This window comes from Ursus americanus, chromosome 12 (assembly GCF_024610735.1).
Source record: "Ursus americanus isolate L20-20 chromosome 12, mUrsAme1.1.p, whole genome shotgun sequence".
Taxonomy (NCBI): Eukaryota; Metazoa; Chordata; class Mammalia; order Carnivora; family Ursidae; genus Ursus; species Ursus americanus.
The window spans coordinates 39,011,366-39,035,594 of NC_142138.1; the positions used below are offsets into that span (position 1 = coordinate 39,011,366).

The following is a 24,229-nucleotide window of genomic DNA, read 5'->3' on the forward strand; positions in this document are numbered from 1 at the left end:
AGACAGATGTCTGGAAAGAGAGAAAGTGCTTTTCCACATAAAAATCTAAAATGGACAATAAATGAAAAACAAGATTCCTGATTACATATTTCTTTTTTTCATATTTCTGGGAAAATAGGTTAAGATGAAAGATACATGGAGTAGTTTTGGTCTTGGGAGACTCGTTCTTTTGGCGTTACCTTAGAAAGAAGTGATTGTTTCTGTCACCACCACAAAAAAATAAATAAATAAATAAATAAATAAATAAATAAATAAATAAATAAACAAACACAAACATTTACACGTATCTGCTGTTCTTTATGTCTTTAGGAACTAATCTTTCAGCCTTTAACAACAGCTACTGCTTCTGTGACTGCTTCAGTAAAACACAAAAGCACAAACATGAGCTCATTTCATTGCCTGCTGGGCCTGCATTTTCCCAGCGCTAATGTAACAAAAGGGCACAGTGACAAAAAATAACATGGAGTGTTTTCTTATTCTTGAAATACTGTCTCTCCCCTCTGTGGTAGCACCTGTTTTAACGTTTTGACTTAATTCAAGCATAGGTTGGTATCCTGAAAGATGCTTGGGAAGTTACTTGGAATCATGGGCTCTTGAACAGATTTCACATCATATTCTCATTTGTTATTAAAATTCCCCAGACTGAATGTTAAGGGTTAAGAGTTATTCTATCCCACTCACCATTTTACACTTCTTTACGTTCTCCACCTGGCACGTTGTGTCCCGTCACCGCACTTTGCACCCAGTAGGCATCCAGTGTTGCTTCCGTGATCCAGGGTGTGCCTGCTGCCTTAAGACAGTCAGAAAGTCCCTGTAGCAGCAAACAGTTAACAGAGCTTCAGGTGGGGGTGGAGATGTCCCCGAAGGTTGTCAAGTAACCTGAGAGCTCCTTGAGGCCAGGGACAGCGTTGTTCAGCATGGTATCTCAGCACATGATTCAGTCCTGGTACAAAGAAGATTCTCAATAATGCTGAATGAACAACAGACTCAGTGGGGACTATAAATTCAACTCCATTCTAACAGCAAACGTTCGCCGAGTGCCACCAGGCGTCCGGGATAAGCGGGGCGCGGGGTGCTACAAGATAACAGGGAGCTGTTGGTTCTAATTTCACAGATAATGTAATTCTATACCACCATTTTCAAGTTGTTTCTTAAAACAAAAAGGGGCATTTGGGTTGTCTCTGCTTTTAGTTTTCAGGAGCTTAAATGCAAACCTACAGCAGCGCTACGACCCCGAGACTCCATTCTCGGGGCTAAAGTGGCTTTCCCTCCCGTGCTGCTAGCCGAGCTTCCGGCGCGCCCTGCGACTGAGCCGCGGCGATCCAGAAGGGGTCGCTGTTCCCGCGATAACCTCTGAAAAGGCTCCACCCCGCGGCCGGCGCCAGCTTCCTCCGTCCGAGACCCCGCCCCACACGGCGGATACCAGTCCGTCAGTGTCCTGCACGCCCACCGCAGCTAGTGTCGACGCTAACACCCCACTCCCGGCGGAGCAGGCCGTGCGTCTCGGCCGCCGCCGCCTCCCGGGCGCGCGGCCCGCCCCGAGGCGCTCGTTCTCTCCCCCGCCCCACCCTCTCGCTTCCCCTTCACGGAAACGACAGCTGCGGTGGCGGGGCTGGCGCCGCCTCCCTCCACCTACCACGTCTGCCCAAGCCACTCTCGCCCGGCGCCCCAGCCCGGCCGCGGCGCCTCCCCGCTAGGTCAGCCGGCAGCTTCTCCCGGCTGCCGCCCAGGATGAACATCATGGACTTCAACGTGAAGAAGCTGGCGGCCGACGCGGGCACCTTCCTCAGTCGTGCAGTGCAGGTACCGCGGTGGGGCGGGGGCCGGGGTAGGGAATGGGCCCGAAAGGGCCAAGGAGTGGCCGCCCGAGGTGGCGTCGCTCTCCGCACCCGGCCTCACTGACTGGCTGGCAGGCCTGCGGCCGGAGGCCTGGCTGATGAGCGCGGCCTGATGCCCCTCCGGGTCCGGCGGCCGTTTTCTGCCCCCCTCCCGTTCAACCGCCGCTTCCCCGGAAGCGAGGCGCGGTGGGGACCCGGCCGGGAGCTTCCCCCGCCTCTGAAGGACATCTAGAGTTCGGCCCCGCGCCGAGACACAGCACCGCCGGCCTTTCTGGCCCCACGGCGACGGTGCTGGTGTGGCCGCCCTCCCGGGGCGGGCGAGAACCCTGCGAGCCCCGCGCGGTAACCGAGAGACAGACCTTTCTTGCACCACCCCCACCCTTTCCTTTCGTCTCCCTCATTCTCCCCGCGGAGTCCAAGAAGGAAGTTTCCTTTTCCTGCCCCTGAACCCAGAGAGCTGCCAACACAGTTCCTTCCAGCCCTCTCTCTCCCTGAAAGGACGGTCCAGGGCTTAGGCAGTCCGCGGGTGAAATGGAGATCAGCAGTTGGCGTCCGTACTCCACCGAGGCCTCGGGAAGTCTGGAGTTTGGGGGTTCCCACTCATTCTCAAAATGGGAAGCACCGGCAGTAGGACATGGGGGGGGGGGGGAGACTCGTGTTATGCCTGTTGTCAGAGTTTTGTGTTTCAAATACACTTTAAGGGGGGGAATTTAGCTATCTCGTGGCATTCCCCAAATAAGTATCAGTCTAGGGAACTTGGACAGTTTTGCGCAGTCATCACCCACATTATACCAACTCAGTTAAATCTATGAACAGATGTAAATTTCACCACAACATGAGTAATAAACAATCTGGTGTTTAAGTTAATGTTATAGGCACAGTAGCAACAACATTCTTTTGTAAAGAGAAAACAAAAGTAGTTTTCTAATATGCATACCAAAATGATACTGAAATGTAAATCAGTTGTCCTGCCTTTACTACTTTACTTGTCTCCTTTATCCCAATTTTATTGGTATAGTTGATCTTACATTGCTCTGCTCTTTGCAGAGGAGTGGTGGAACTAGAACAAGGTAATAGCTGCCTGTATTGTGAAAAAACTGTCAAACATTTGCAAGGCATTTGACAGATTACCTATTATCCTTTCTGTAATTTTGCCGGATAGATGTTATTAACTCCTTTTATATATGAGGAAATAGCCTTAGAGAGGTTAAGAAACTTGATTAACTTGCATGACTAGTAAATAGCCAAGTGCTGTCTGATCTACTACTCATTGCAAGCGGCTTCTCTCTTCCAGTGCAGGCTTTGCAGGTACAGAATAATAGAATGTTACAGGTTAGAGAGACCTTAAAGATCATCTAGTACTACAATCTGAGCATTTCAGTAACACTTAAGAAGATAGCACTTAAGGCATGGGAAATTCCTTCTAGGTCTTGATTTCTCAGTTCCAAAATCTGCATAGTGAGTAATAAGCTAGCTGCCTTAACCCTCATCTCCCCATTCTCCATGAAAATACAATCTATATTGAAAAGACATTGAACTATATGGTTAAAATAATTTGTTGATTTAAATTAACCTACTTTTAGTAGTTCAAAGACATGGAGCAAGAAGAATGAGTGGTTGAAGGTCAGAAATGAATTTGATTTATGAGAATGTTAACGGAAAAGAGGCCTTTGGTGTTTGTTTTATTGCTGATTCCCAATGATTTTTTTTTGTTGAGTGGAAATTCGACATTATAATGACACTTTTAAAGACAGGTATGTTTTCAGGTGCATAATCCACAGTGCTTAAATAGGACAGACTCATGTACTAGAATTTGATTTAAATTGTCGATAGACTTGATATAAAAAATCTAGCAAAGCTCTCAAAAGATGTACTTCCTAGATGAATTTTAATTATTTGTTTCAGATTCTTTAGTTTTTAAAGTCCTAGTCTGTTGAGTTGTCAAATAGTTTTCAGTATTAAATATTTTCATGCCTACTCTGTGTCTGCCTTACACTGTTTTGGACACTGGTGATACAGCAGTGAATAAAATTAACAAAACCTCTGCCCTCCTGGAGTTTATAATCTAGCAGTAAATACATCAGGTGATGGAGAAAAAGGCTGGGGAGGGGGAGGAGCAGCTTTTGCTGTGTTGTATAGACATTAAGGATCATGGCAAGCCTTTCCAATAGGATCAAATTCCAAGAGACCTCAGGGAAGTGACAGTTCCAGTTTTTTGGAAGAAAAGCAATTTAGGCAGAAGGAAAAAGTGCAAAGACTCAGAGGTTCTGGGGTACTAGGGACATCAGTTATGGAACTGTAGCCATAGGATAGGCAAAAAGTGATATAACTTAGGTGAGAGTGATAGCAGGGAAGGTTCAGAATCTATTCATTATTGCTTCCCAGATTGGCTCAAGGGTAGGGAAGGAAAGATGAGTTAAGGAAGACTATAAGGTTGTGGCTTGAGCCATTTACTGAGAAGGTAAAAATTTCAGGAGGAACAGACTCCTTCAACATGCCTTTTTATTATTAAGTCTGTATCTGTTAGAAATAGATTCTGAAATATTTATGTATAAACTATATCATGTCTGAGGATTGCTTTAAAATATTCCAGAGGAGATAAAAGGAGAGTAGTTGAAACATTGACAGAATGTTGACTGTTACAAAGTTGAGTTTCAGTATAATGTTTGACATTTAGCATAGTACTTTTTTTTTATTATGTAAGGGAAAAAAATTAATTCCAAAATGTAACACGTGAAATTTGGAATGTTGTGTTGTAATTTTCAACAAAAACACTGCTTTGTCATTTTAGTATTTAGTCAATAACTGAATTCCCAGTCTAAATTGTGTTGACATCAGTGCAGTATCAAGTGCCAAGTTTCATGCTAAGAATAGGGTAAGAGCTATGCCAGTTACTCATTATAAGCAATAAGAACAGTAGGAATGGAATTCAGCTTTCACATTTCTAAATAATAATTTGTATTCAAATCAAATTATACCTTAAGGAATAAGCCATTCTTTGGGTGACCAACTGCCATATCTTTTTTCATTAAAAATTTTTTAAAATTTTTATTTAAAAATTTTTGGGTTAAGTAAACATTCCCTGTCTTAGAAAAACTATTAAACATACAAATGGGTTTCATCACTTTACTCTCATAAAATCTGTTTATATGCCTTGCAACTTTGAAAGAACGTTGAGGTAAAAATGTATAATCAATAGGAATATTCATTCCTTAACAGTCTGTTTGGGTGCTTTTGTTATTCTTAACTCCCTCAAAATAATAGAATACAAAAGCATCAGATAATTTGTCCTCCATAAATTGTTACTTTATTAATGTCTTAAAAGCCATTTATTCTTAGTATCTGTCTTTTTGGTCCAGACTCCTTAGTTGAGCATTACATACTCCTTTCCAGCCTTGTCTTTTCTCTCGCTCATATATAAATACTGTATTCCTATCAGATTATTTTTTAATTTCCAAAATACCTTGTACTTTTTCAGCTCTAGACTTTTTGTTCATACAGTTAAACTCATCATGAATGCCCTCCACCCCCTCCCTCTTTGTGTAGTCTTTCCTTCCCTCAAGATAAAACTTAAAGTCCATCTCAGACCACAAGAGCTTGATGTGTACTCCTATGTCATTTTGTAAGTCTGTACAATCACGTGGCATTTTTCTTCTAATGAACTGTTATGTAAGGTCCCTTGGAGCTATAAAATTCTGTTACTCTGTGACTTTCACATCTTTATTAAGTTTGTATGTCCTGAGAAATTAACTCTGTTTCTTACTCCCCTTCAGTATCCAACATTGTTCTTTTAAATTTTTTATATCATTTTAACCAGGCAGGGTATCCATATGCAAAGTTTACTCCTCAAATCATTTAGCATGTTAAATAATTTTGTTATTTTTATTAGTATTTTTCTAACATATCTGCCGAACCTGAAGTTTACTAATGCCAGTCTAAAATATTAAACTGTTTAATTCAACCTGTATTTATTGAGTTCCTCCTAGGTGCTTGGCTCTGCAGTGTGAAGATGAATGAGACCTAGTTACTGCCTTCAAAGACTTAGTCTAACCCCAATTTGTCATAATTATTTTTTCTTTGTAGTAAATATCCATTTTGTGAAGTATTGTTCTGTTACTTCATTTGATTAATGTTTCAAGTGAACACATTTTTACTTTAGAATTGATATTGAAGTAAAACTTTGCTCACCGTCTCTAAAATAAGACCATATGCTTTCCAAAAAAAAAATTTCACTTTAATTACTTAGGTTCATTTTAATTTTCTAACATTTCCTTTGAACTGACTACTGAAGTTATACTACGAACTTCATGAATGCCAGCTATTTTCTAAAAGGAAAAAGTCTTTAAAATTTAGTTGCCAGGGGCGCCTGGGTGGCTCAGTCGTTGGGCGTCTGCCTTCGGCTCAGGGCGTGATCCTGGCATTATGGGATCGAGCCCCACATCAGGCTCCTCTGCTATGAGCCTGCTTCTTCCTCTCCCACTCCCCCTGCTTGTGTTCCCTCTCTCGCTGGCTGTCTCTATCTCTGTCAAATAAATAAATAAAATCTTTTAAAAAAAAAAAATTTAGTTGCCAGCTTGGCTTTCATCCCTGATTTAATTGAGCAAACAGTGGTGTGTCTAACCTGGAGAGGTCAAGATGAATATGATGCTGCCCTCAACTAACTCCTGTTAGATCCTCTCTGGATGGAATTCCAACTTGGCCAAACATTGGTCCAAGCCCTTTTGAGATCCTGTTTCCTTTATGGAATTTTTAAACTGTAACAACTTCACAAGGTTTCTCAAATTCTAATAAATAAAACACATCACATTCAGAGTCCATACATTTTCTCATTATGTAAAAACTTTGCATATTTACTGTTACCCAAAACTTCGTATCCTTGGTATTATTGGTGTTAATTTAGTAAACTACTAGATAGAAGATGGTTTTTTAACCTGATGTTAAAATAATCACCTGTGCGCTTAGAACAGTAACTCTGTCTTAGTTGCACTTAAAATTACCTGAGGAACCTTTACAGGCTGTCTCCAGTCTAGTTAAAGTAGAATCCTTGGGATTGGATTTGGCATCAGTGTTTTGGAAAGCTCCCCCAGGTAATTCCAAGGAGCAGCCAAAATTGAGAATAAGTTAAGAAGGATCTACTTTACAGTTTACTAATACATCATAATCAGAATTTGTGTTATACGTTTTTCCCCCAAGAAGTTTAGCTAACTTTTAAAATATTACTTCACCCAAAGAATTGATGATGAGAGTTCATATTATATAGATGTCTTTCATCACAAAGCCTTTTTACTTGTCCTTTTTGTGGTAAAGCATGGTATAGAATCCAGGCTCCATGTTTCATACTGTAGGCTATATGCCTATCCTGTAATAAAGAAAGGATCACAGTGCCTGACATAATGTGGATGACTCAAAGACAGTCCTTTCCTTAAGGCAATGTTTAGAGAAAATATAGAGAGGGGATTAAGCTTTCTGTTCTCGTGTCATTTTACTGTATTACTAATGAAATAATTATGAAAGAACTGTACATCAAGTTATGTCTTGGAGAACTTTAGATTTCTGTGACATTCTGAGTTTCATTGTAGGTTGTTTTCACAAAGGTTTTTATTAAAACTAAACATTCATTAAAATGCTTAAAATCAACTATAGTTTTTTAACAGCTGTTAGGAGACTACAAACAGTAATGATTTGGGACTTAAATATGTTGAAAGCTAAAACTTTTAAGAGTAAAATTTTAAATTTTTGGTATTTAGAGAAAGGATTTTTTTTTTTAGAGAAAGAAAAGGTCTTTTGTCTTGCTCAGAAATGTACCATTATTATAATTTTGTTTCTTAAGATCATAAAATCCTTGATGGCAAGAACCATGTTGTGTGCTGATTATACGTCTCACATACAATAGAAGAAAATACATACCCCATTATTTTGATTAACAAATTAAACCTAAATTTAGTTGATATAACTCATCATTTTCTATAGTAGATGCTTTCTTAAAGTGTATTAGAGAAAAATGTGTGTTTTAAATATGATACTATATTGTTAACTTAATATGTCATACCTTCTGATTAATGATGGAAAGAAATCCTTAAACCCCCACAATAAAATCTTGGGAGATACTGTGTCTTTTATAATTATGTATTTAATAAAATTTAAATGTATAATTTCAACTTAAATATATGATAACATTAGCAGTGTTTTTCTGTATCCCCGCCTTTTTTTGTTCATTCCAGATAGGATTAAAGTTACCCTTAATTTGATGATTATTGAATACATGTAGGAAGCCGAGGTGAGCTATAAGATCCAGCTGACCAGAGTGCTGTGAACAAAGACACAGGGGCAAGGAAGAACTGAAATATATTTGTATAATGGTAATAGAAAATATTAATTTCTTGAAATCAGCAAGTATTTACTGGAAGTTTTATAGTGTAATGAGACTGTGATTGAATAAACACATGTGAGATTGAAACACGACACTGACACCTTAGGCAAAATGTTCATCAATAAAGTTTTGATTCTTACCTATATATTATAAAGGGATTTTTATGGTGTATTTGATATAAAATGCACAGCTTAGTATATAGCATTTTCTAAATTATACTAAGCCCTCACACTTAAAAATACAGAAGTTTAAAAAAAAAGTTCTTATAAATGATCTTATTGAGAAAAGAAAACGTTAAAAACAAAAGATAAAACAAGATCGTATATAACATACTGGAATTCAAAGCACAGAGTTAGGTAGAGTAAAATAATAGCAACCGTTTTTACTCTCAGTGCAGGTAAATATCAGACTTTATTACTGGTACTTAATGCACTGCTCACATGGGCTTTCTACAGAACTGCTGTTTTCTAAACTGATTTCTATAATCAGATTTATCTCACTCTAACTTAAGCATTCCTTATATTTTGGGGTTTTATTTTTTACCCTTCTGAACTAAAATACTAAAAACCTCCTTACTGTGTTGATAGGTTTACTTTATTTCTTGCTCAGACTCATACAAAAATGACTTGCAAATACTGAGCTTTGCGCTGTTATACTTCACACTGTCTTTTCACTAAAAAGCAAAGTATTTAATGAAAGATACTGTAAGGTAGTAAAATGAGAATCATAAAGAAAAAATTAAGCAAACGGGACTTCTGACGTGAAGTTTGAAATATTTCATTTTCCAAATAATTAACTTTCTAGTTGTTGGTTCTCTGAAATATAGGGAGAAAACTTGCCCCGAAACCTAACCTGTGTTAGATAAACTTACTGATAAACTACGGTTTATAAATTGCATTTATAAACATTTTTAAGTAATTTCTAGACTGTACCTGTAATTCCAGTGTTTCTAAAATATCTGTTAGTTAAAGTTTAACATGATTTTATGTACTGAAGAAAATAGACCTGGAAGTTTATATTGTTTAGATAATAGTTAGGCATATACCCTTCCCTTAGAATCCCTCATTTCTTATCGTTCACTCTCAGGTCAACCGTTATCTGCTCAGAGAAACTGTTTCTCTAACCACTCACATCTCACGCTCACACTCCTCTTTCCCCCTTCCAGGCCCAGGTTGCATATCCCTCTCCCCTTGAAGCCTTCCCTGATTCTTCTGTTTCCCCCTCTCCCTGCAGATTGAATTCTTCCTTCCTCTATACTCAAATTCATTAATTCATCCAGTTAATTGTTCAGTCACTCACTCAAGAAATAATAGAACCACCTATATCAGTCCTGCATCCACTTTTTATCTTTGTATCCCTATTATCAAATTATTGTTGGTTGTCTGCCCCATTAAAACGGAAGCTTCCTAAGAGCAGAAACCTGTCTGTTTTTTCTGACTGCTGAAACCCTTGTGCTTAGAATAGTGCCTGGCACATATGAAGGTGCTTAATAAATATTTGTTAAAGGAATGAATCGAATAAACAAATATGTATGCTTTCTTATTAAGGTGCTAAGTTCAGAATTTTTCTCTACTGGTAGATCGTCCTTTATAGGTGATGTTCACCTGGGTATATTCCCCCTTTTCTTTCCCTTCTATTGGTTGCTTTCTCTGAAAGAGAATCTATTTAACCATTAGACTTCGAACATGTGAAATTCTAATCTATCCCTCTTTAGAAGGTCTATAGCCTTAAATCTTCAGGGATCTATTCTCTCCTACAAGTGAAATTGCAGTAGTTACCCAACTGACCTTGGCATCAGGGTTTTGATCTTTTGCCCAATGCATCTCCTATTCCTATCCTCAGTTACAGTACACTGCAAGATTGTGGGCTTAGGCAATAGTTTTGGAAGTGCTATTCTCCATTCAACCCACTGGGTGAGGGCTTGGCTACAGGCCAGTCTCAAAAAGACCTAAGGCTTTACAAAAGCTATTGAGGTGTTTATTTCTAGACCCTGAACAAGACCCTCAATGGGGGGTTTTAACCAGACTCTTAAGAATAACATTCTAGAGGACTTTTTAGCTGAAAATATTAACTCATAATCAGTAGAAAGTGTTAAACCAATAAGAAGGATGCTAAAAGAAACAGATAATAAAACTCAGAAAAATAGAGCAGCAGAAGATATTTTAAGAAATGAAAAGGGAGGAAAAAGCAAAGTAAACATTATATTGTTAGCCAGAAATGAGTCATGACTAATGAGTACAGAATTAGTGCTAGTCATATGCCTCTGTTACAATGGGAGAAAGCCACATATTCTAGAGGAAAAATGTACATGATAAACAGCCTGAGTCATCACTTCTAGTATTTAATTAAAAGTCTTCAAAATTCTCCATAAAATCTACATGGAAATCTTTTTACCTCTTTGTTCTTGTATGGGCAATGCTGCCTTTCCTCAAAAACCAACACACTCAAGGTAATAAAAATTGATATGCTGAGTATATCTAACTACATATTATGATCTTTAAAAAATTCTCCTCCATAGTAGGAATAGTATATGTTCCAGAAGTTAGTCTGTAAATCAATTGTTGGAACATATCCTGAAGAAACAACTTAAATGATAGTTTCCCAGAACATCCTCTAAAAGCCTATCTAACTAGGTGTGATTAAAGTGCCATTAATACAAAGCCACATTAAATATAAGCAGCCCTTTTTAAATTCAAAATAATAATTACCAGGCACTGAACAAAGTGATTTACATTCATACTCTTACTTAATTCTCAAAGCACTGTATGTTATATATTGTCTCTTTTTAATAATAGAGGATACCTAAGAAGAAAAAATTCAAAAGCCTGTTCAGATCACAAAATTAGCAGTGCATTCAGGATTTGAATTCAGCACCAACTGACTCAAAGTTCTTACTCCTTACCACTATACTATCCTACCTTCATATGTAAGAAATATTTATATATTTTATATACCAGGAAGTATATAGATTTTCTATAGAGTTCACCCCATCCATTTTAGCAGAACTAAAGATAAAACCTTAAGAGAAGGTCAGCATAAGTGCCACAAAAGAGGTATGGGTAAATTTCCATAGGGCCAAAACATTCAGTTCAATGGTTTACAATTATTTGCATGTTCTGGATTGTCTGAGTTTGAGTTTTTATTTATTGATATAGGTTCCTAAAATGTATTTGAGATATATTTAATTTTTTTTATAATTAATAATAGTTCACGGAAGAAAAGCTTGGCCAAGCAGAGAAGACAGAATTGGATGCTCACTTAGAGAACCTTCTTAGCAAAGCTGAATGTACCAAAATATGGACAGAAAAAATAATGAAACAAACTGAAGTGTTACTGCAACCAAATCCAAGTAAGAAACTTTTTACCTTTATTTACATTATTGACTAATCTGATTAAAAGAACCATTAGTAGGTATTTTTGATGTTAAAAAAAAGGTTTTGATGGCTATTGGAAAACAGTTTTCGGTTTGTGGCTTTCAGGTGTATGGTGTGTGTGTGTGTGTGTGTGCGCGCGCTTTTGGTGAGGAAGAGGGTGATAAACACCTCTTTCTGTACCCTTTAAAGAAATTGACTAATTGTGTTTTCCTTGCCTTCGTAGAATCCTTTTGAAAATTTCAGGGTGTGAAGTTTGTTTTTGAGAGAAAGAAAACATACAAGTGCCCGCCCCTCCCCCACTTCTTGAGGGAGTGAGAGAGAGAAAATCCTAAGCTCAGTGTGGAGCCCAGCGTGGGGCTTGATCTCACAAAACTGAGATCATGACCTGAGCCAAAGTCAAGAGTCAGCACTTAATGGACTGAGCCACCCAGGCACCCCAGGAGTGGCTTTTAATTTTAAGAGTTAGGAAGGGCTGAAAATAAATTAATCTTCCTTTTCATACGGGGGAGAATTGTCCCTAAATAATTAAGGGAAAATTATATGGAAACTTACATAGTTACCAATTATTTATGTTTGTGTTAAGTTTTATATTTTTACATAAATTATTCCATTTGAAAAACTGCAAGGTTTTTGAGATTACTCATCTCAATAATTTATCAAATAAGGTACACAATTGTTTATTAATTGCAAATCACAAGTTAGCATTTTATACAGTGTAGAATAGCTAATTAGAAGTGGAAATTGGGGGGCGCCTGGGTGGCACAGCGGTTAAGCGTCTGCCTTCGGCTCAGGGCGTGATCCCGGCGTTGTGGGATCGGGCCCCACATCAGGCTCCTCCGCTACGAGCCTGCTTCTTCCTCTCCCACTCTCTCTGCTTGTGTTCCCTCTCTCGCTGGCTGTCTCTATCTCTGTCAAATAAATAAATAAAATCTTAAAAAAAAAAAAAAAGAAGTGGAAATTGGGGGCGCCTGGGTGGCACAGCGGTTAAGCATCTGCCTTCGGCTCAGGGCGTGATCCCGGCGTTATGGGATCGAGCCCCACATCAGGCTCCTCCGCTATGAGCCTGCTTCTTCCTCTCCCACTCCCCCTGCTTGTGTTCCCTCTCTTGCTGGCTGTCTCTATCTCTGTCAAATAAATAAATAAAATCTTTAAAAAAAAAAAAAAAGTGGAAATTGAACTAGAACCTGGTGCATCAACACCTAGTCTTTTCACTCTGAGCTTTACACATCAAAACTGAAGAACAAATGCTTTCTTTCCGGTTTTCCCCCATGTTGTGACCATGTTGTGAAATGCAATAAGCTCACTTATAGATACGAACTTAAGTTCCAAGCTTTAAACTTTGTGTTCCAAGCTTTAAACCATTCTGTGAACCTGAAGCACTATACAAAACATTAGTAATTCTGTACCATTTGAATTAAATCATGGTAACCATTTGAAGTATACCTTTTACACTTTGAGGCCTGTTGTCTTTGGGCACCATGTGATATATCTTACTCATTTAAGGCTTCTTAAATTATATACCAGGGCACCTTGAAAAAGTAGTAGACATTTTTCCTTATATTCCTTGCTCTATCCACAGTTCTTCACATAAGTAGCCTGTTTTACATGTTTTTCTGAATAGCAGACAAACTCATACACAACTGGTAAAAAGGGGAATTTCATTAGTGTGAAGTTATAATGGCTTATATAATACAGTTTTTCATTAGTATATTAAGTCTAAAGTAGTAAACAAAATTGGATTTTTTATTTGTGCTCTGATTATAAAGTTATGTAGATTATGAGTGGTCAGGCCCAAACCTCTTTTCCCTGTAAGCCCTGTAATTTTTAGGGTATGATTTTCCAGAACCTAAGGTTTTTCAAAAATATATATTGCATTATAGCAGTATTGCCCACATATTCTTGTAAGATTTTATTATGGTCTATTGATGCCCTATTGAAATAAACATTTACTTAAAGTATGCCAAATGTTTTATTAACTGAACGAAGTCAACATAGTATTCAACTTTAAACTTTTGACCAAATATGGTAGAAATGCACCAAAGCTAAGAATCACTCTCATAGTCAGGAAATGAAATTCTGAAATGTAGTTAGTATCTTTTAAATGGTTATGTTTTGAACTGACTCATTTTGGTTTGAACTAATTTAAAGGTTTTAAAAGTCCTACTTAAAAACTTCTGATGCTGCTCCAGAGCCTACCACAAAAACGAGTATTATTCCAATAGCCTATTTTATGTATTATAATTCATGGTTATGCTGAATCCTCAAGTGTTTCTATTACTGGTTCAGTTCACTTTTTAAGTTTTCAGTGCACTGTGTGAAACTTCTACTTGCGGAGGAATTATCTGAGATGCTTAGAAGGAACCTATTTTTTTTTTTTTTTAGCTTCTCTTTAGGTTGTAAATTTGATCTATAGTTAATCATTATTTTTGGAAACTGACCTTTTTCTCATTTGTCTCTGACATACCTATTAGGCAGCCATGTAAGTGTGAATATTTTGTATATCACACTAACCATCTTTTCAGATTTTACTGATTATTTTTTTCCTTTCCATGTGTAGTAGCATTCTGCTATTTCTTTTAACCTATCTCATATTTTAACCTTATTTTTAATGGCGAAATCTTTTGAGTGAATACATGCTGAGAGATATCTGTGTATCTTGTACTTTAAACAAAATTAAATAAAATTAAGCCAAGACATCATATTGCTTCTCTCTGTGACTGTTCCAAACCTAGCTGGTTCTGTTCCTTAATTTCCCATTGCCTATATTTAGACTTTAGGAAGGAGAGAGAGCATGTGAGCAAGCAAAAGCATGATAAAGGTATTAGAAGTATGTGACTCTTTGGTTCTAATAGGTACTTTATATCCATATTTCCATAGCTGGAAGTCCCTGATTTTGAAATTGAATGAACATATATTCAAAGGTAAAAATCAGACCGTATGAATGGGGCAAAGGCAACTTGATCAGATATTAAGTGAATACCAGCGCTTTTAGAATCTCATAGAATATTCATCATATGATAGTTTTACTTTAAGTAAATATTTTTGTGCCAAAATATTTTATCAGATTTCTAAAGGTATAAGTTTCATAGAGCTATATAATATTCTAACATAAAAATTAAAAGTTATGTATTAAGATATGTACTTAAAAGCATCCTAACTTGATCTTATTTTACAGGGTGATAAATGGGTAGTAGAAAAAAAACCCAATTTTTTAAATCGTTTTACTTTTTGGAAATCATTGATAATTTTAAACCTTTCTTCTAGATGCCAGAATAGAAGAATTTGTTTATGAGAAACTGGATAGAAAAGCTCCAAGTCGTATAAACAACCCAGAACTTTTGGGACAATATATGATTGATGCAGGGACTGAGTTTGGCCCAGGAACAGCTTATGGTGAGCAAAAGGCAAAAAGATCTGCTAAAAACTAGCCTTACTTTTAGATTTTTACTCATAGAGACATCATTAACATTTACCTAATATTAGTAGAATCAGTTTTAACTTCAAAATAAATAAAAATTTATTTTTAAATTTTGGATAAAGTGAGAAATAGAGGTGACCAGTAAATATAAACAGTTCAATTTAATATTTAATATATTTAAGTGTATATTATTCTGGGAATTCATATTTATCATTTTAGATCTAAAAAGTTAAATGAATTCTTACTTGTACTCCCATTGAATCTTGCAACCTCCATTATAGTACTTCTTTTGATATATTGTAATTTTTGTTTACATATGTCTCCTCTAGATTTTCTTTTAAGCTTTCTTGAGGGCTTATTTATTTGTATAATAAAGTACCTGGCATGTCGTTTTTGAACACACCACTAGTGCTTTCATTACACGATAATGTCAGTACCACAGAAATGTTAACAGTGGTTATCTTTGGATGTTTGGATTACATTTCATTCTATTTTCTTCATATAGTCCATTTTTCTACAATCATGTTTTACAGTTATGCCAGCTTTGTTGCTGAACTGACTTTTTAAACATATAACTCTGAAGCTCATTATCCCTCAAATCTAATTTTCTGAGAATATAAGACTATTTCAGATTTCTCCTTATGTGGGTATGAAATGTAGGTAAATTAAATAATTTTCTACTTACAGTACTGATGTATAAAATAGTTCATAAATTCTGGAACAAAATGAACTTAAAGTTTTAATAGTTACTTTTATTTCAGAAGAAAATAACCTAAATACTGTTTAATGAATGGCATTAATCCATTGACTAACTGTTAGATGTACAACTGAAACTCTTACATTGTGGTCTTCAAAAGGTACTTCTTTGAGAAGTCTGAAAATGCTTAAAATTTCTATAGTTTTATTTCTAAATTTTAACTATTAATTTTAGAAAAATTTTACACATTAAACAGATTTTTTGTGCCTGCTCGTGCCAGAAGCAGTTAGATGGGAGGTCATAAAGGTACATGACACCCAGCCCTTTCCTTCACCAAGCTGAAGGCCTAGTGGAGTACGAACATTCAAAAGGCTTCTAAATTTTTTTCTTTTTTTAATATGCTTAATCTGTTTTCACCTGTAGTAATTCTATTGACTGTACCTTGATTATTGGAATTGGGCTTTGTGAATCTATTTAATTGTAATAGATAGTAGCTAACAATTGAGTATTTCAGGCATTGTGCTAAACACTACACAATAAATGTATTATTTCCATAGGTCTTCACTTACATCCTACCTACAATATAGATCCTATTATCTCCATTTTGAAGACATGGAAACTAAGTCTTAGATTACATAATTCATCTGTGATCATACAGCTAGTAATTCAAAGAGAGATCTGTATCCAGACATGAGCTCTTAACGACTATGTTATATTATCTTCTTTGGCAATCAAATCTAATCTCATCCTAACATGGAAGATTTCAGATCCACAGAATTGAAGCTTATTAGAGATAGAACTGGAAGTAGAACATTGGTCTTGTGGTTCCCTTTCTTTTTGCTCTATTTTCCACTGTACTTATCCTATTTAAACATTAAGGTATATGTGTTACAAAACATGGATTTTCTCTTTAACTTAAGATACAAATATACAATATTATTTAAAGATACTTGAGGCCCATGCATAATATAGAAATAGTAGACAAATTTTAACTTGATCTACTTATGAAAATATTTTAAGCATTATGCTTTTCTAAACATACCTCCAACTGTTTGAGCTGTGATCATAAATACTTTTTAGTGTACTTATCCTCTTTTGTTCCATTGGTTGAACTGGTACAATTTACTGTGATATAAGGGCTTCATGAACCTCTGTCATTTTCATTTAGATATTTATAAAGTTTACTTTTAAAATAAAACTAATGACAGCTAATTCTCTTTGATTTTTTAAGTAAGCAAGTGACAACTAACTTTAAAGCAGATCAGATTGCTGGTTTTATTTTCTGATATTACCAGAAAATGGTAAAAAAAAAAAACAACAACACTCTTTTCCTTTGCAGGTAATGCCCTTATTAAATGTGGAGAAACACAAAAACGAATTGGAACAGCAGACAGAGAGCTGATTCAAACATCAGCTTTAAATTTTCTCACTCCTTTAAGAAACTTTATAGAAGGAGATTACAAAACAATTGCTGTGAGTTGGAAAATGTTCCCTTTTTTTTAGTAAAATAATTTATATATATATAATTACACTTTTTAATGAATAATTTGTCCTCTTACTGACTGTGTAGATGTAGCAGATTAGAAAATTTAAATAGCTAGGTACATATTCAGCAGAACACAAAGCTAACCAAAATAAAGAACTGTTGAAGGTATATACTCCATTTTTGTGTCCCTGCAGTGTTATTGAGATTACTTTACATCAATTTTTATTCATTACCAGCACTAAAATTTGTAGACAAGTTCCTGGAATGATTATAAAAATATCACACCAAATATCTCCATAGTATAGCCTTGTTAGCTATTCATTTAAACTGCGAGCCAAAAACCTAATTACTATATTTCTGGCTGTTCAACTTTCTGTTGTTTGCATCCCTAGAAGTCTGTTATCTTTTCTTCACACAGCTGTGTTTTATTGCTGAAGAAATAAATATAACTTTCCCAAGCCCGATATTATTTTTTAGATTTTTTTTTAAGCGATGAAGAGTGAAGATCTAGGTGGATTTTTTTCCCTAAGATTTTTGAAATATTATTCTTTATTGTAAATACTACTTTAAACTTTCATTTGCAGATTTCTTATTATAAAATATTCTAGAAACTCAGTATGTTTACAATGAATTTGTCTCTGGGTTAAAAAGTACTTTGCCTGAGACAAAGGAAAAACCACCAAGTTGAAATATGACTTGAAAGATATTAGATTGTCAGTAGGATGAAATGTGATATATGAAATCTGCCTGAAAATTAATAAAGCAAGCAGTGAATTTTTATAAACTTACCCATTATGTTGAAGTTCCCCGTGAGGAATTCTCGGATACCATACTAATGTTTATTCATTATTCATTCTATAAATTTGAAATTTCCTTTTGGAGTAGTAGAGTTGCTTTCAGTGCTATGGCACATTAAGTGAGCCTGCCCAGTCCTTGAGGTAGATCTCTTCGGGTGTCAAGGAACTTTGACCTAGGCCCATACCTCTTTACCATAGGCACTTCCTAGATAAATTGTTTGAAACAGTTTATCAACCTGGGCATTACTGACATTTTGGATAGAATAGTTCTTTGTTGTAGGAGCTGTACTACATTGTAGGGGATATTTAGCAGCATCCTGGCTTCTACCTAGTAACATCTCCCCACCCCCCAGTTGTGACAACCAAGAAGATAGAGCAAAACAGTCCCTAGATGGCAAAACTGCAAAATATTAAAATTGGCATTCCTTTGTTTCTGCCATCACCTGCTACCTTTCCCAGATTTCCTGGGCATCTAGAATGTCTCCATTATTTTAAAATTGAAAACCGTAAGAAAAAGGAGTCAACTGTCACTTCATAGCCAATTTGTAATCATTGATATTTGTTTATCAAATGATTCATGTATCTGATGGAGAATGATACTTTAAATATATATGCTGTTACTGGATTTTAGCATCATTAGCCTTTTTTTCTTTTCTATATTTATAGAAAGAAAGGAAATTATTACAAAATAAGCGACTGGATTTGGATGCTGCAAAAACCAGACTAAAAAAGGCAAAAGCTGCAGAAACTAGAGCTTCAGTAAGTAGTGTTTTTTTTTTCATAGAAAAACATCTTAGGTTGATAAATTTAAAATTTGTAAAGTATTTTACTTCTATGCCATGCAAGCTACAGTCTATTACTAAGACTACAATATGATTTCAGGGTATTGTTTTTGTGTTTAAACAAACTTATCAGAACTTAATGCATCCAAATCAGTGCAAAGTAGTCATATTAACAGGCAGTATTATTTCACTGATACACCTGTTGCTAAAAAATACAAATTATAAGAGCTCCTAAATCTTTGTCATGTTCTTTAAATATCCTCAGTGATGATGGCAAATATTCTTTGGAGATAGGTTTATAGTAGTTAAGATGAGAATGAATCAAGTTTGAGATTGCTCGTGTGTGACCTAAAAATTAAACTTGACTCCCTTTCCACATGTGAGTCAAACTGACTAAAGGCATTGTCACCAAGAATAATTCCAAAACCATTCAAACATTTGCAGCATGGACTCCCAGGTGACTATTTTGAAGGGGAGGAAACCCATTTGGATACATAAGTTCTGGTATATTTTTCATAAAATCAACCTCAGAATAGTCTTTTTAAATGGAGTTGGTTAAATATTAAGTATAGTAATTTAATGATTTATATATATGTACTTATAAGTTTCTTAAAAGGTTTTATTTATAAGCTTATTAAATCTATTATTTATACTGCTTATATTTCCATTCCAAAGATTGAAGACATTAATCAGATAGTACAATATAAAAAGTCTGAATTTATTAGAGGAGGCTAGCAAGTTAATTCTTAATTTATACTAAGGGATATGTTATGTCAAGAAGCATGACATTCCCCCTGCCTTTTGTTCCCAACTGACTACCACTGTCGTCATCAAGAATCATTGCCACAGTGCTGGTGGAAGACAAATGTCACTCCCTTGTTTGGGGAAAGAAGAGGTTGAGACTTGTTGTATAGTGAAATTTAAAACTAGTAAAATTGGTACTGGACAGTGATGTCTTGTGAAAGTACCCCAACACTTTATATGAGCAGAATAAATTTCTTCTAGAAATATTTTCTTCTAAATAGTTCCCCTTTTGGAGATTCTGTATTAGTTACTGCTAGAGAAGAGCTTGCTTTGACAAGACATTAAATCCAAGTTCAGTGGCTATTTCACCTCAGGATTTATCATGATGTCATCATCAAGAACACCCTAACTTCCCAAAACAGACTTTTCGCAGAATCAGAAGTTTAAAAATAAAAACTGTAGGTGACAAGAGACTCTAAATTGGGATTAGTTTCTGGTTGCTGATAATAGATTTATGTGGTAAAATATAAATTGATTTTTTAAAATACTAATTTCATAATCAGGAAAAAAATGTTAAGATAAATAAGGGTCATTTGGAAATAAGTCAAAATTTCTTCATTCAAAATGCCTATATGTGCCCAATAATGATTGTAGAATGAGACTACTGTCATCAAGTGTCAATACAAAACTTTCTTTAACAAGCACTATTACAGAATAATGATAATCTTTTTTACCTGGAAAAGTTCCGGATAACTTATAGATTTAACACTGTGTAAGGTCCTTTGGTTATTCTAAATTATTTTATCATTGCTATTAAAATGTGTAAGAACTAAATACAATAGTAGACAAATTTTGAAAGATGTTTCCTATTGATATATCCAGAAAAGATCTTGACAGTTCTTCTGTGCTGAGTATTGTTAAGGACAGATTTTTTCCATGAGAACTTACATTTAAAATAAAAATGAAAGATTATACAAATGACTTTATTGGACAATTTCATTTGTACACAGCTTTTCTAGAATTTGTATATTGCATAAAGCAAATTTAACTATAGCCAAATATTTAAAATATTAGTTTAGGCAGAAATTCACGTTTCCTGATTGTAGTTGTGTTCTTTTCCCCTAAATAACCAACTCATTTTTGTTCAAACTTTATAGCAGTAAGTCTGAAATACTTTAGAAAGGAAGAGTCCTTTGAGTTTATTATTACATAAAGCTTTAAGATATGTCTATTATTTTGTGACCTTTGGTGGGGTTTTTTTTTTTTCTGTATTTCTTTTCTGTTTACTTGAAGGATACAGAAAAATAGAAACCACTAGGAGTTTGTGTTTGCTTTTTTTTCTTCTTTGACACATTTCCTTATTCCTAGTTGGCAGCTTGAAGAGCTTACTCTAATCTCAGAATTTCTTTGAATTCACTTTATAAATTTCCGTGGATTGTTTTGTGAGTAATTATTTCTCTGCAAGTAAGGTTTGGGACCTGTGCGTATCAGCACTTTTTTTTTTTTTTTTTTTTTAAGATTTTATTTATTTATTCGACAGGATAGACACAGCCAGCGAGAGAGGGAACACAAGCAGGGGGAGTGGGAGAGGAAGGAGCAGGCTCATAGTGGAGGAGCCCGATGTGGGGCTCGATCCAGTAATGCCGGGATCACGCCCTGAGCCGAAGGCAGACGCCCAACCGCTGTGCCACCCAGGCGCCCCAAATATCAGCACTTTTTTTAAATAATTTGTTTACTAGCTTCTGTAACCTTTTGTAAAGTCTGTATCGAATTCTTATTTTGAACAAGGCGCTTTGCTGAAGAATTCAGAGATAAATAATGTAAAATCTCTACTGCCCTCAGTTCACAATCTAGTAAACTAGGTTGAACTTTTTGATAATTTAGCCCTGTCAGTAAAATATTTATGCCTGTATCCAGTATTGCTACTTTATTAACTTGTATTTTATTAGCATGTTGAAGAATGGTAAAGGAACATCAAAGGCATTTCTCAAAAATACACCAATTGAACAGAAAGAAAACCTACTTGAGTGTTTCACAATGAACAAAAACACAATTTTGAAAATAGTATAAAACTTGTCAAAGAAGCAAAGACAAAATTTCTGCATTTAAATTATAAGGCACTGACATTCATTAACCCAGCTTTAGTCTTACATAAATTTTTAAAAATTATTTTAGACTTTTGTTATTGGGAAGAAAAAAATCATCTAGTTTCAAAGCTCTCTGATACTTAGAGATTTAGACCTCAGTTTTGGATATACAAATGTGGAAAATACATCTTCAAGTAACAGTACTGTGAACGTTGCTCTGCCCACTTAAGCATTTCCACAGATGTCTAAATCTTTAATCTGTAAACTGAGCACCATCATATAACTTAACCTTAATGTGCACATATGACAATTTAAAGCTTATTAAAAATATAAGGATTGACATACCTTTCATATTTCTTCAGGGTATGCCAAGACCTGGCTGAGGCTAACTGAAAGAGAACATGGTTGAAGGCATCATATGTTCATAAAATAGAAATGATCTTTAAATAGGAAAGTTGTGGGTAGGCAGAAGGGCTTTCACTGGTGAAAATTTAATAAAAATTGTAGGCAACTGGCAGTTTTTAAAGTGATGTGTTTTTCCTAAATGATTCTAATTTAAAATCAAGCATCAACCATGTTTTTTGTCTTTAAAAATCTGAATCTCGGAGAAGTTGAATAGGCGTCACTATGTGAAATTCCATAGAACAACATAGTTTTCTTTTTAAGTAGAAAACCATTTTATCAGCTCTCTTAATACTTGTTTGTGTGTTCTTTATTGTGAAGAAGTAATTTGTTTCACTGTGTTCATTGGTATAATGTGTTCTTTGTCTCTTACCTATGCACTTAAGCAACTAAACTCAGCTCGCCTTGAAGGAGATAACAATATGGTAAATTTCTCTTACATGCTCAACTTCCTGCATGTAAAATGGCTGAAGGTTTGTTGGCCTACTGTGTTTTCTACATCTTGAGAAAAGTGCCTTCTCTTGCTATTATCTGCATGTAAAAGTCTAAAGTAGTCAAAACCATGAGTTCATTAGTCCAAGAGAAATTACAGGGAATACTAACTGAAGTAATATTAGAACTTGAGGAAAAGAAATTCTGTGTTCTAATTGCCAAATACATTAGCTATGGCAAATTCAGATTTTAGAATATGAGTTTATATGTAAATATATAGTGCCTTTTATACCTAGTAAAAGAAATTAATTTAACTGGCACTTTGTATTTTCACTTTTGGCAAAGAAAATTAGCAAAATTTTCTTAACTTAGAGAAAAATGTAAAGTTTACAAATTTACTTTGTTTCTCAGTATCTTTGATGTTTAACCTTTATTTTCACCCAAACTCAACGTAGAATTAATTTCTTCTGCAATTTCGTGCCAAGACACACACACACACACACACACTCCATATTTCTGTAGTAGCAAGGCCCATTGCCTATCCAGTACTAATTTACTTAAGAAAGTTGCAGAATAGCGATAACTTAGGGCAAGAATCAGGAATGAGAATTGTTCTGTAGTACCCAATATATATGTTGAGCTTGATTTGAGGAAGTTTTTGAGATGTTAGCAATTTTTAATTTTGACAAAATAGAAATTCATGAAATCTGAATATAGCCCAAAAACTCATAAACATTAGCCAATAAAGATTTATAGATGTAGTGTTTGGATACCTTACTTCCATAGAAGTGTATGGAATCTGTACTCAGTTAACAATAAATTCACAGTTAATTGACTGCTTTTATTCCATTAGCATTGAGCTAAAAGGGGGGAAAATCTATGTAATAGGAATGTTTATGTACAGAATATTTAAAACTCATTTTTGTTGTTCTAAATTACTATAGTTATTGAAGCCCTGGCTAAATTAGGGCTTTCCTTAGTTAGCAAGAGAATGCATTCATTTATTTCCATTGTCCTATCTGTAGGTGAATGAAAATGTGTGAGACTATTTCAGTCATTGGTAACTTCATGTATAAATCATAGGTTTTATTTTAGATAAGACTATCCTAAACAATTAGCAAGACTTTGTTTCACTTATTAGGCATCTGTTTTGCTACTGGTGTCATCTACTTATAATAAGATGTGTTTAACTCTGGTCGTTTTAAAGTCATTATATCTCAAGTTAATTGTGCCCCACCGGTGGCTATATCAATGTCTGTTTATCCTTGCTTTATTTTAGTTTCCTAAAATTCTAGAATTTTAGATCTAAATAAGAAATTAGAAATTGTTTAGTCCAAACCTTTCATTTTACAGATGAGAGAACTACAACTAAGATATTCCCAGTTTTAGAAAACTATTACTCAGTAACTTATAAAATTAGTAGAAGATTCAGAAATTAGTAGTATTAATACATATGAAGACATACTTTCACAGTATATTAAGCTGTACTGATATCGTTACTACTATGTTAATATAATTCTGGAAAAGGAGAGTATACCCTTTGAAATAAAATAATTACACTTTTCTATACTAAGTTGTAGAAAATGTTAAATTCCAACTTTCTTTCATGCTCTATATTTTTCTCTAATTTTTAATGCTGGCTAGATTTGGGCAGAGGAAGTGACAAAAGTAAGTAAATTATTAAACTACAGAATTATGAAGCAATTTGATTGTTACTCATTCAGTAAATATTTATTGGACAGCAGCCATGGGGCCAGTCATAGTCTTTGTTACTACTATCTTATAAAATCTGAAAATGATTG

General features: G+C 35.2%; 1 protein-coding gene and 1 long non-coding RNA gene across 3 annotated transcripts in view; one reads left to right on the plus strand and one right to left on the minus strand.

Annotated features, from left to right (window-relative positions):
- LOC148109172 (uncharacterized) overlaps positions 1–1,408 on the minus strand; it is a 230,015-nt gene extending 228,607 nt beyond the window's left edge. The window contains exon 1 of the long non-coding RNA XR_015726293.1: positions 682–1,408. This is a non-coding gene — a long non-coding RNA (uncharacterized LOC148109172). The remainder of the gene's footprint in view (positions 1–681) is intronic.
- A 138-nt stretch (positions 1,409–1,546) lies between these two features.
- Positions 1,547–24,229, plus strand: part of SH3GLB1 (SH3 domain containing GRB2 like, endophilin B1) — a 34,647-nt gene continuing 11,964 nt past the window's right edge. The window contains exons 1-6 of one of the 2 annotated variants that reach the window (XM_087866078.1): positions 1,665–1,803; positions 8,060–8,197; positions 11,416–11,557; positions 14,847–14,975; positions 17,037–17,170; positions 18,647–18,739. In XM_087866078.1, coding sequence (XP_087722204.1) covers positions 8,195–8,197; positions 11,416–11,557; positions 14,847–14,975; positions 17,037–17,170; positions 18,647–18,739 — 501 coding nt within the window. In that variant the 5' untranslated portion in view covers positions 1,665–1,803; positions 8,060–8,194. Of the gene's footprint in view, positions 1,804–8,059; positions 8,198–11,415; positions 11,558–14,846; positions 14,976–17,036; positions 17,171–18,646; positions 18,740–24,229 lie in introns of both variants that reach the window. The other variant, XM_045801861.2, reaches the window with a different exon arrangement.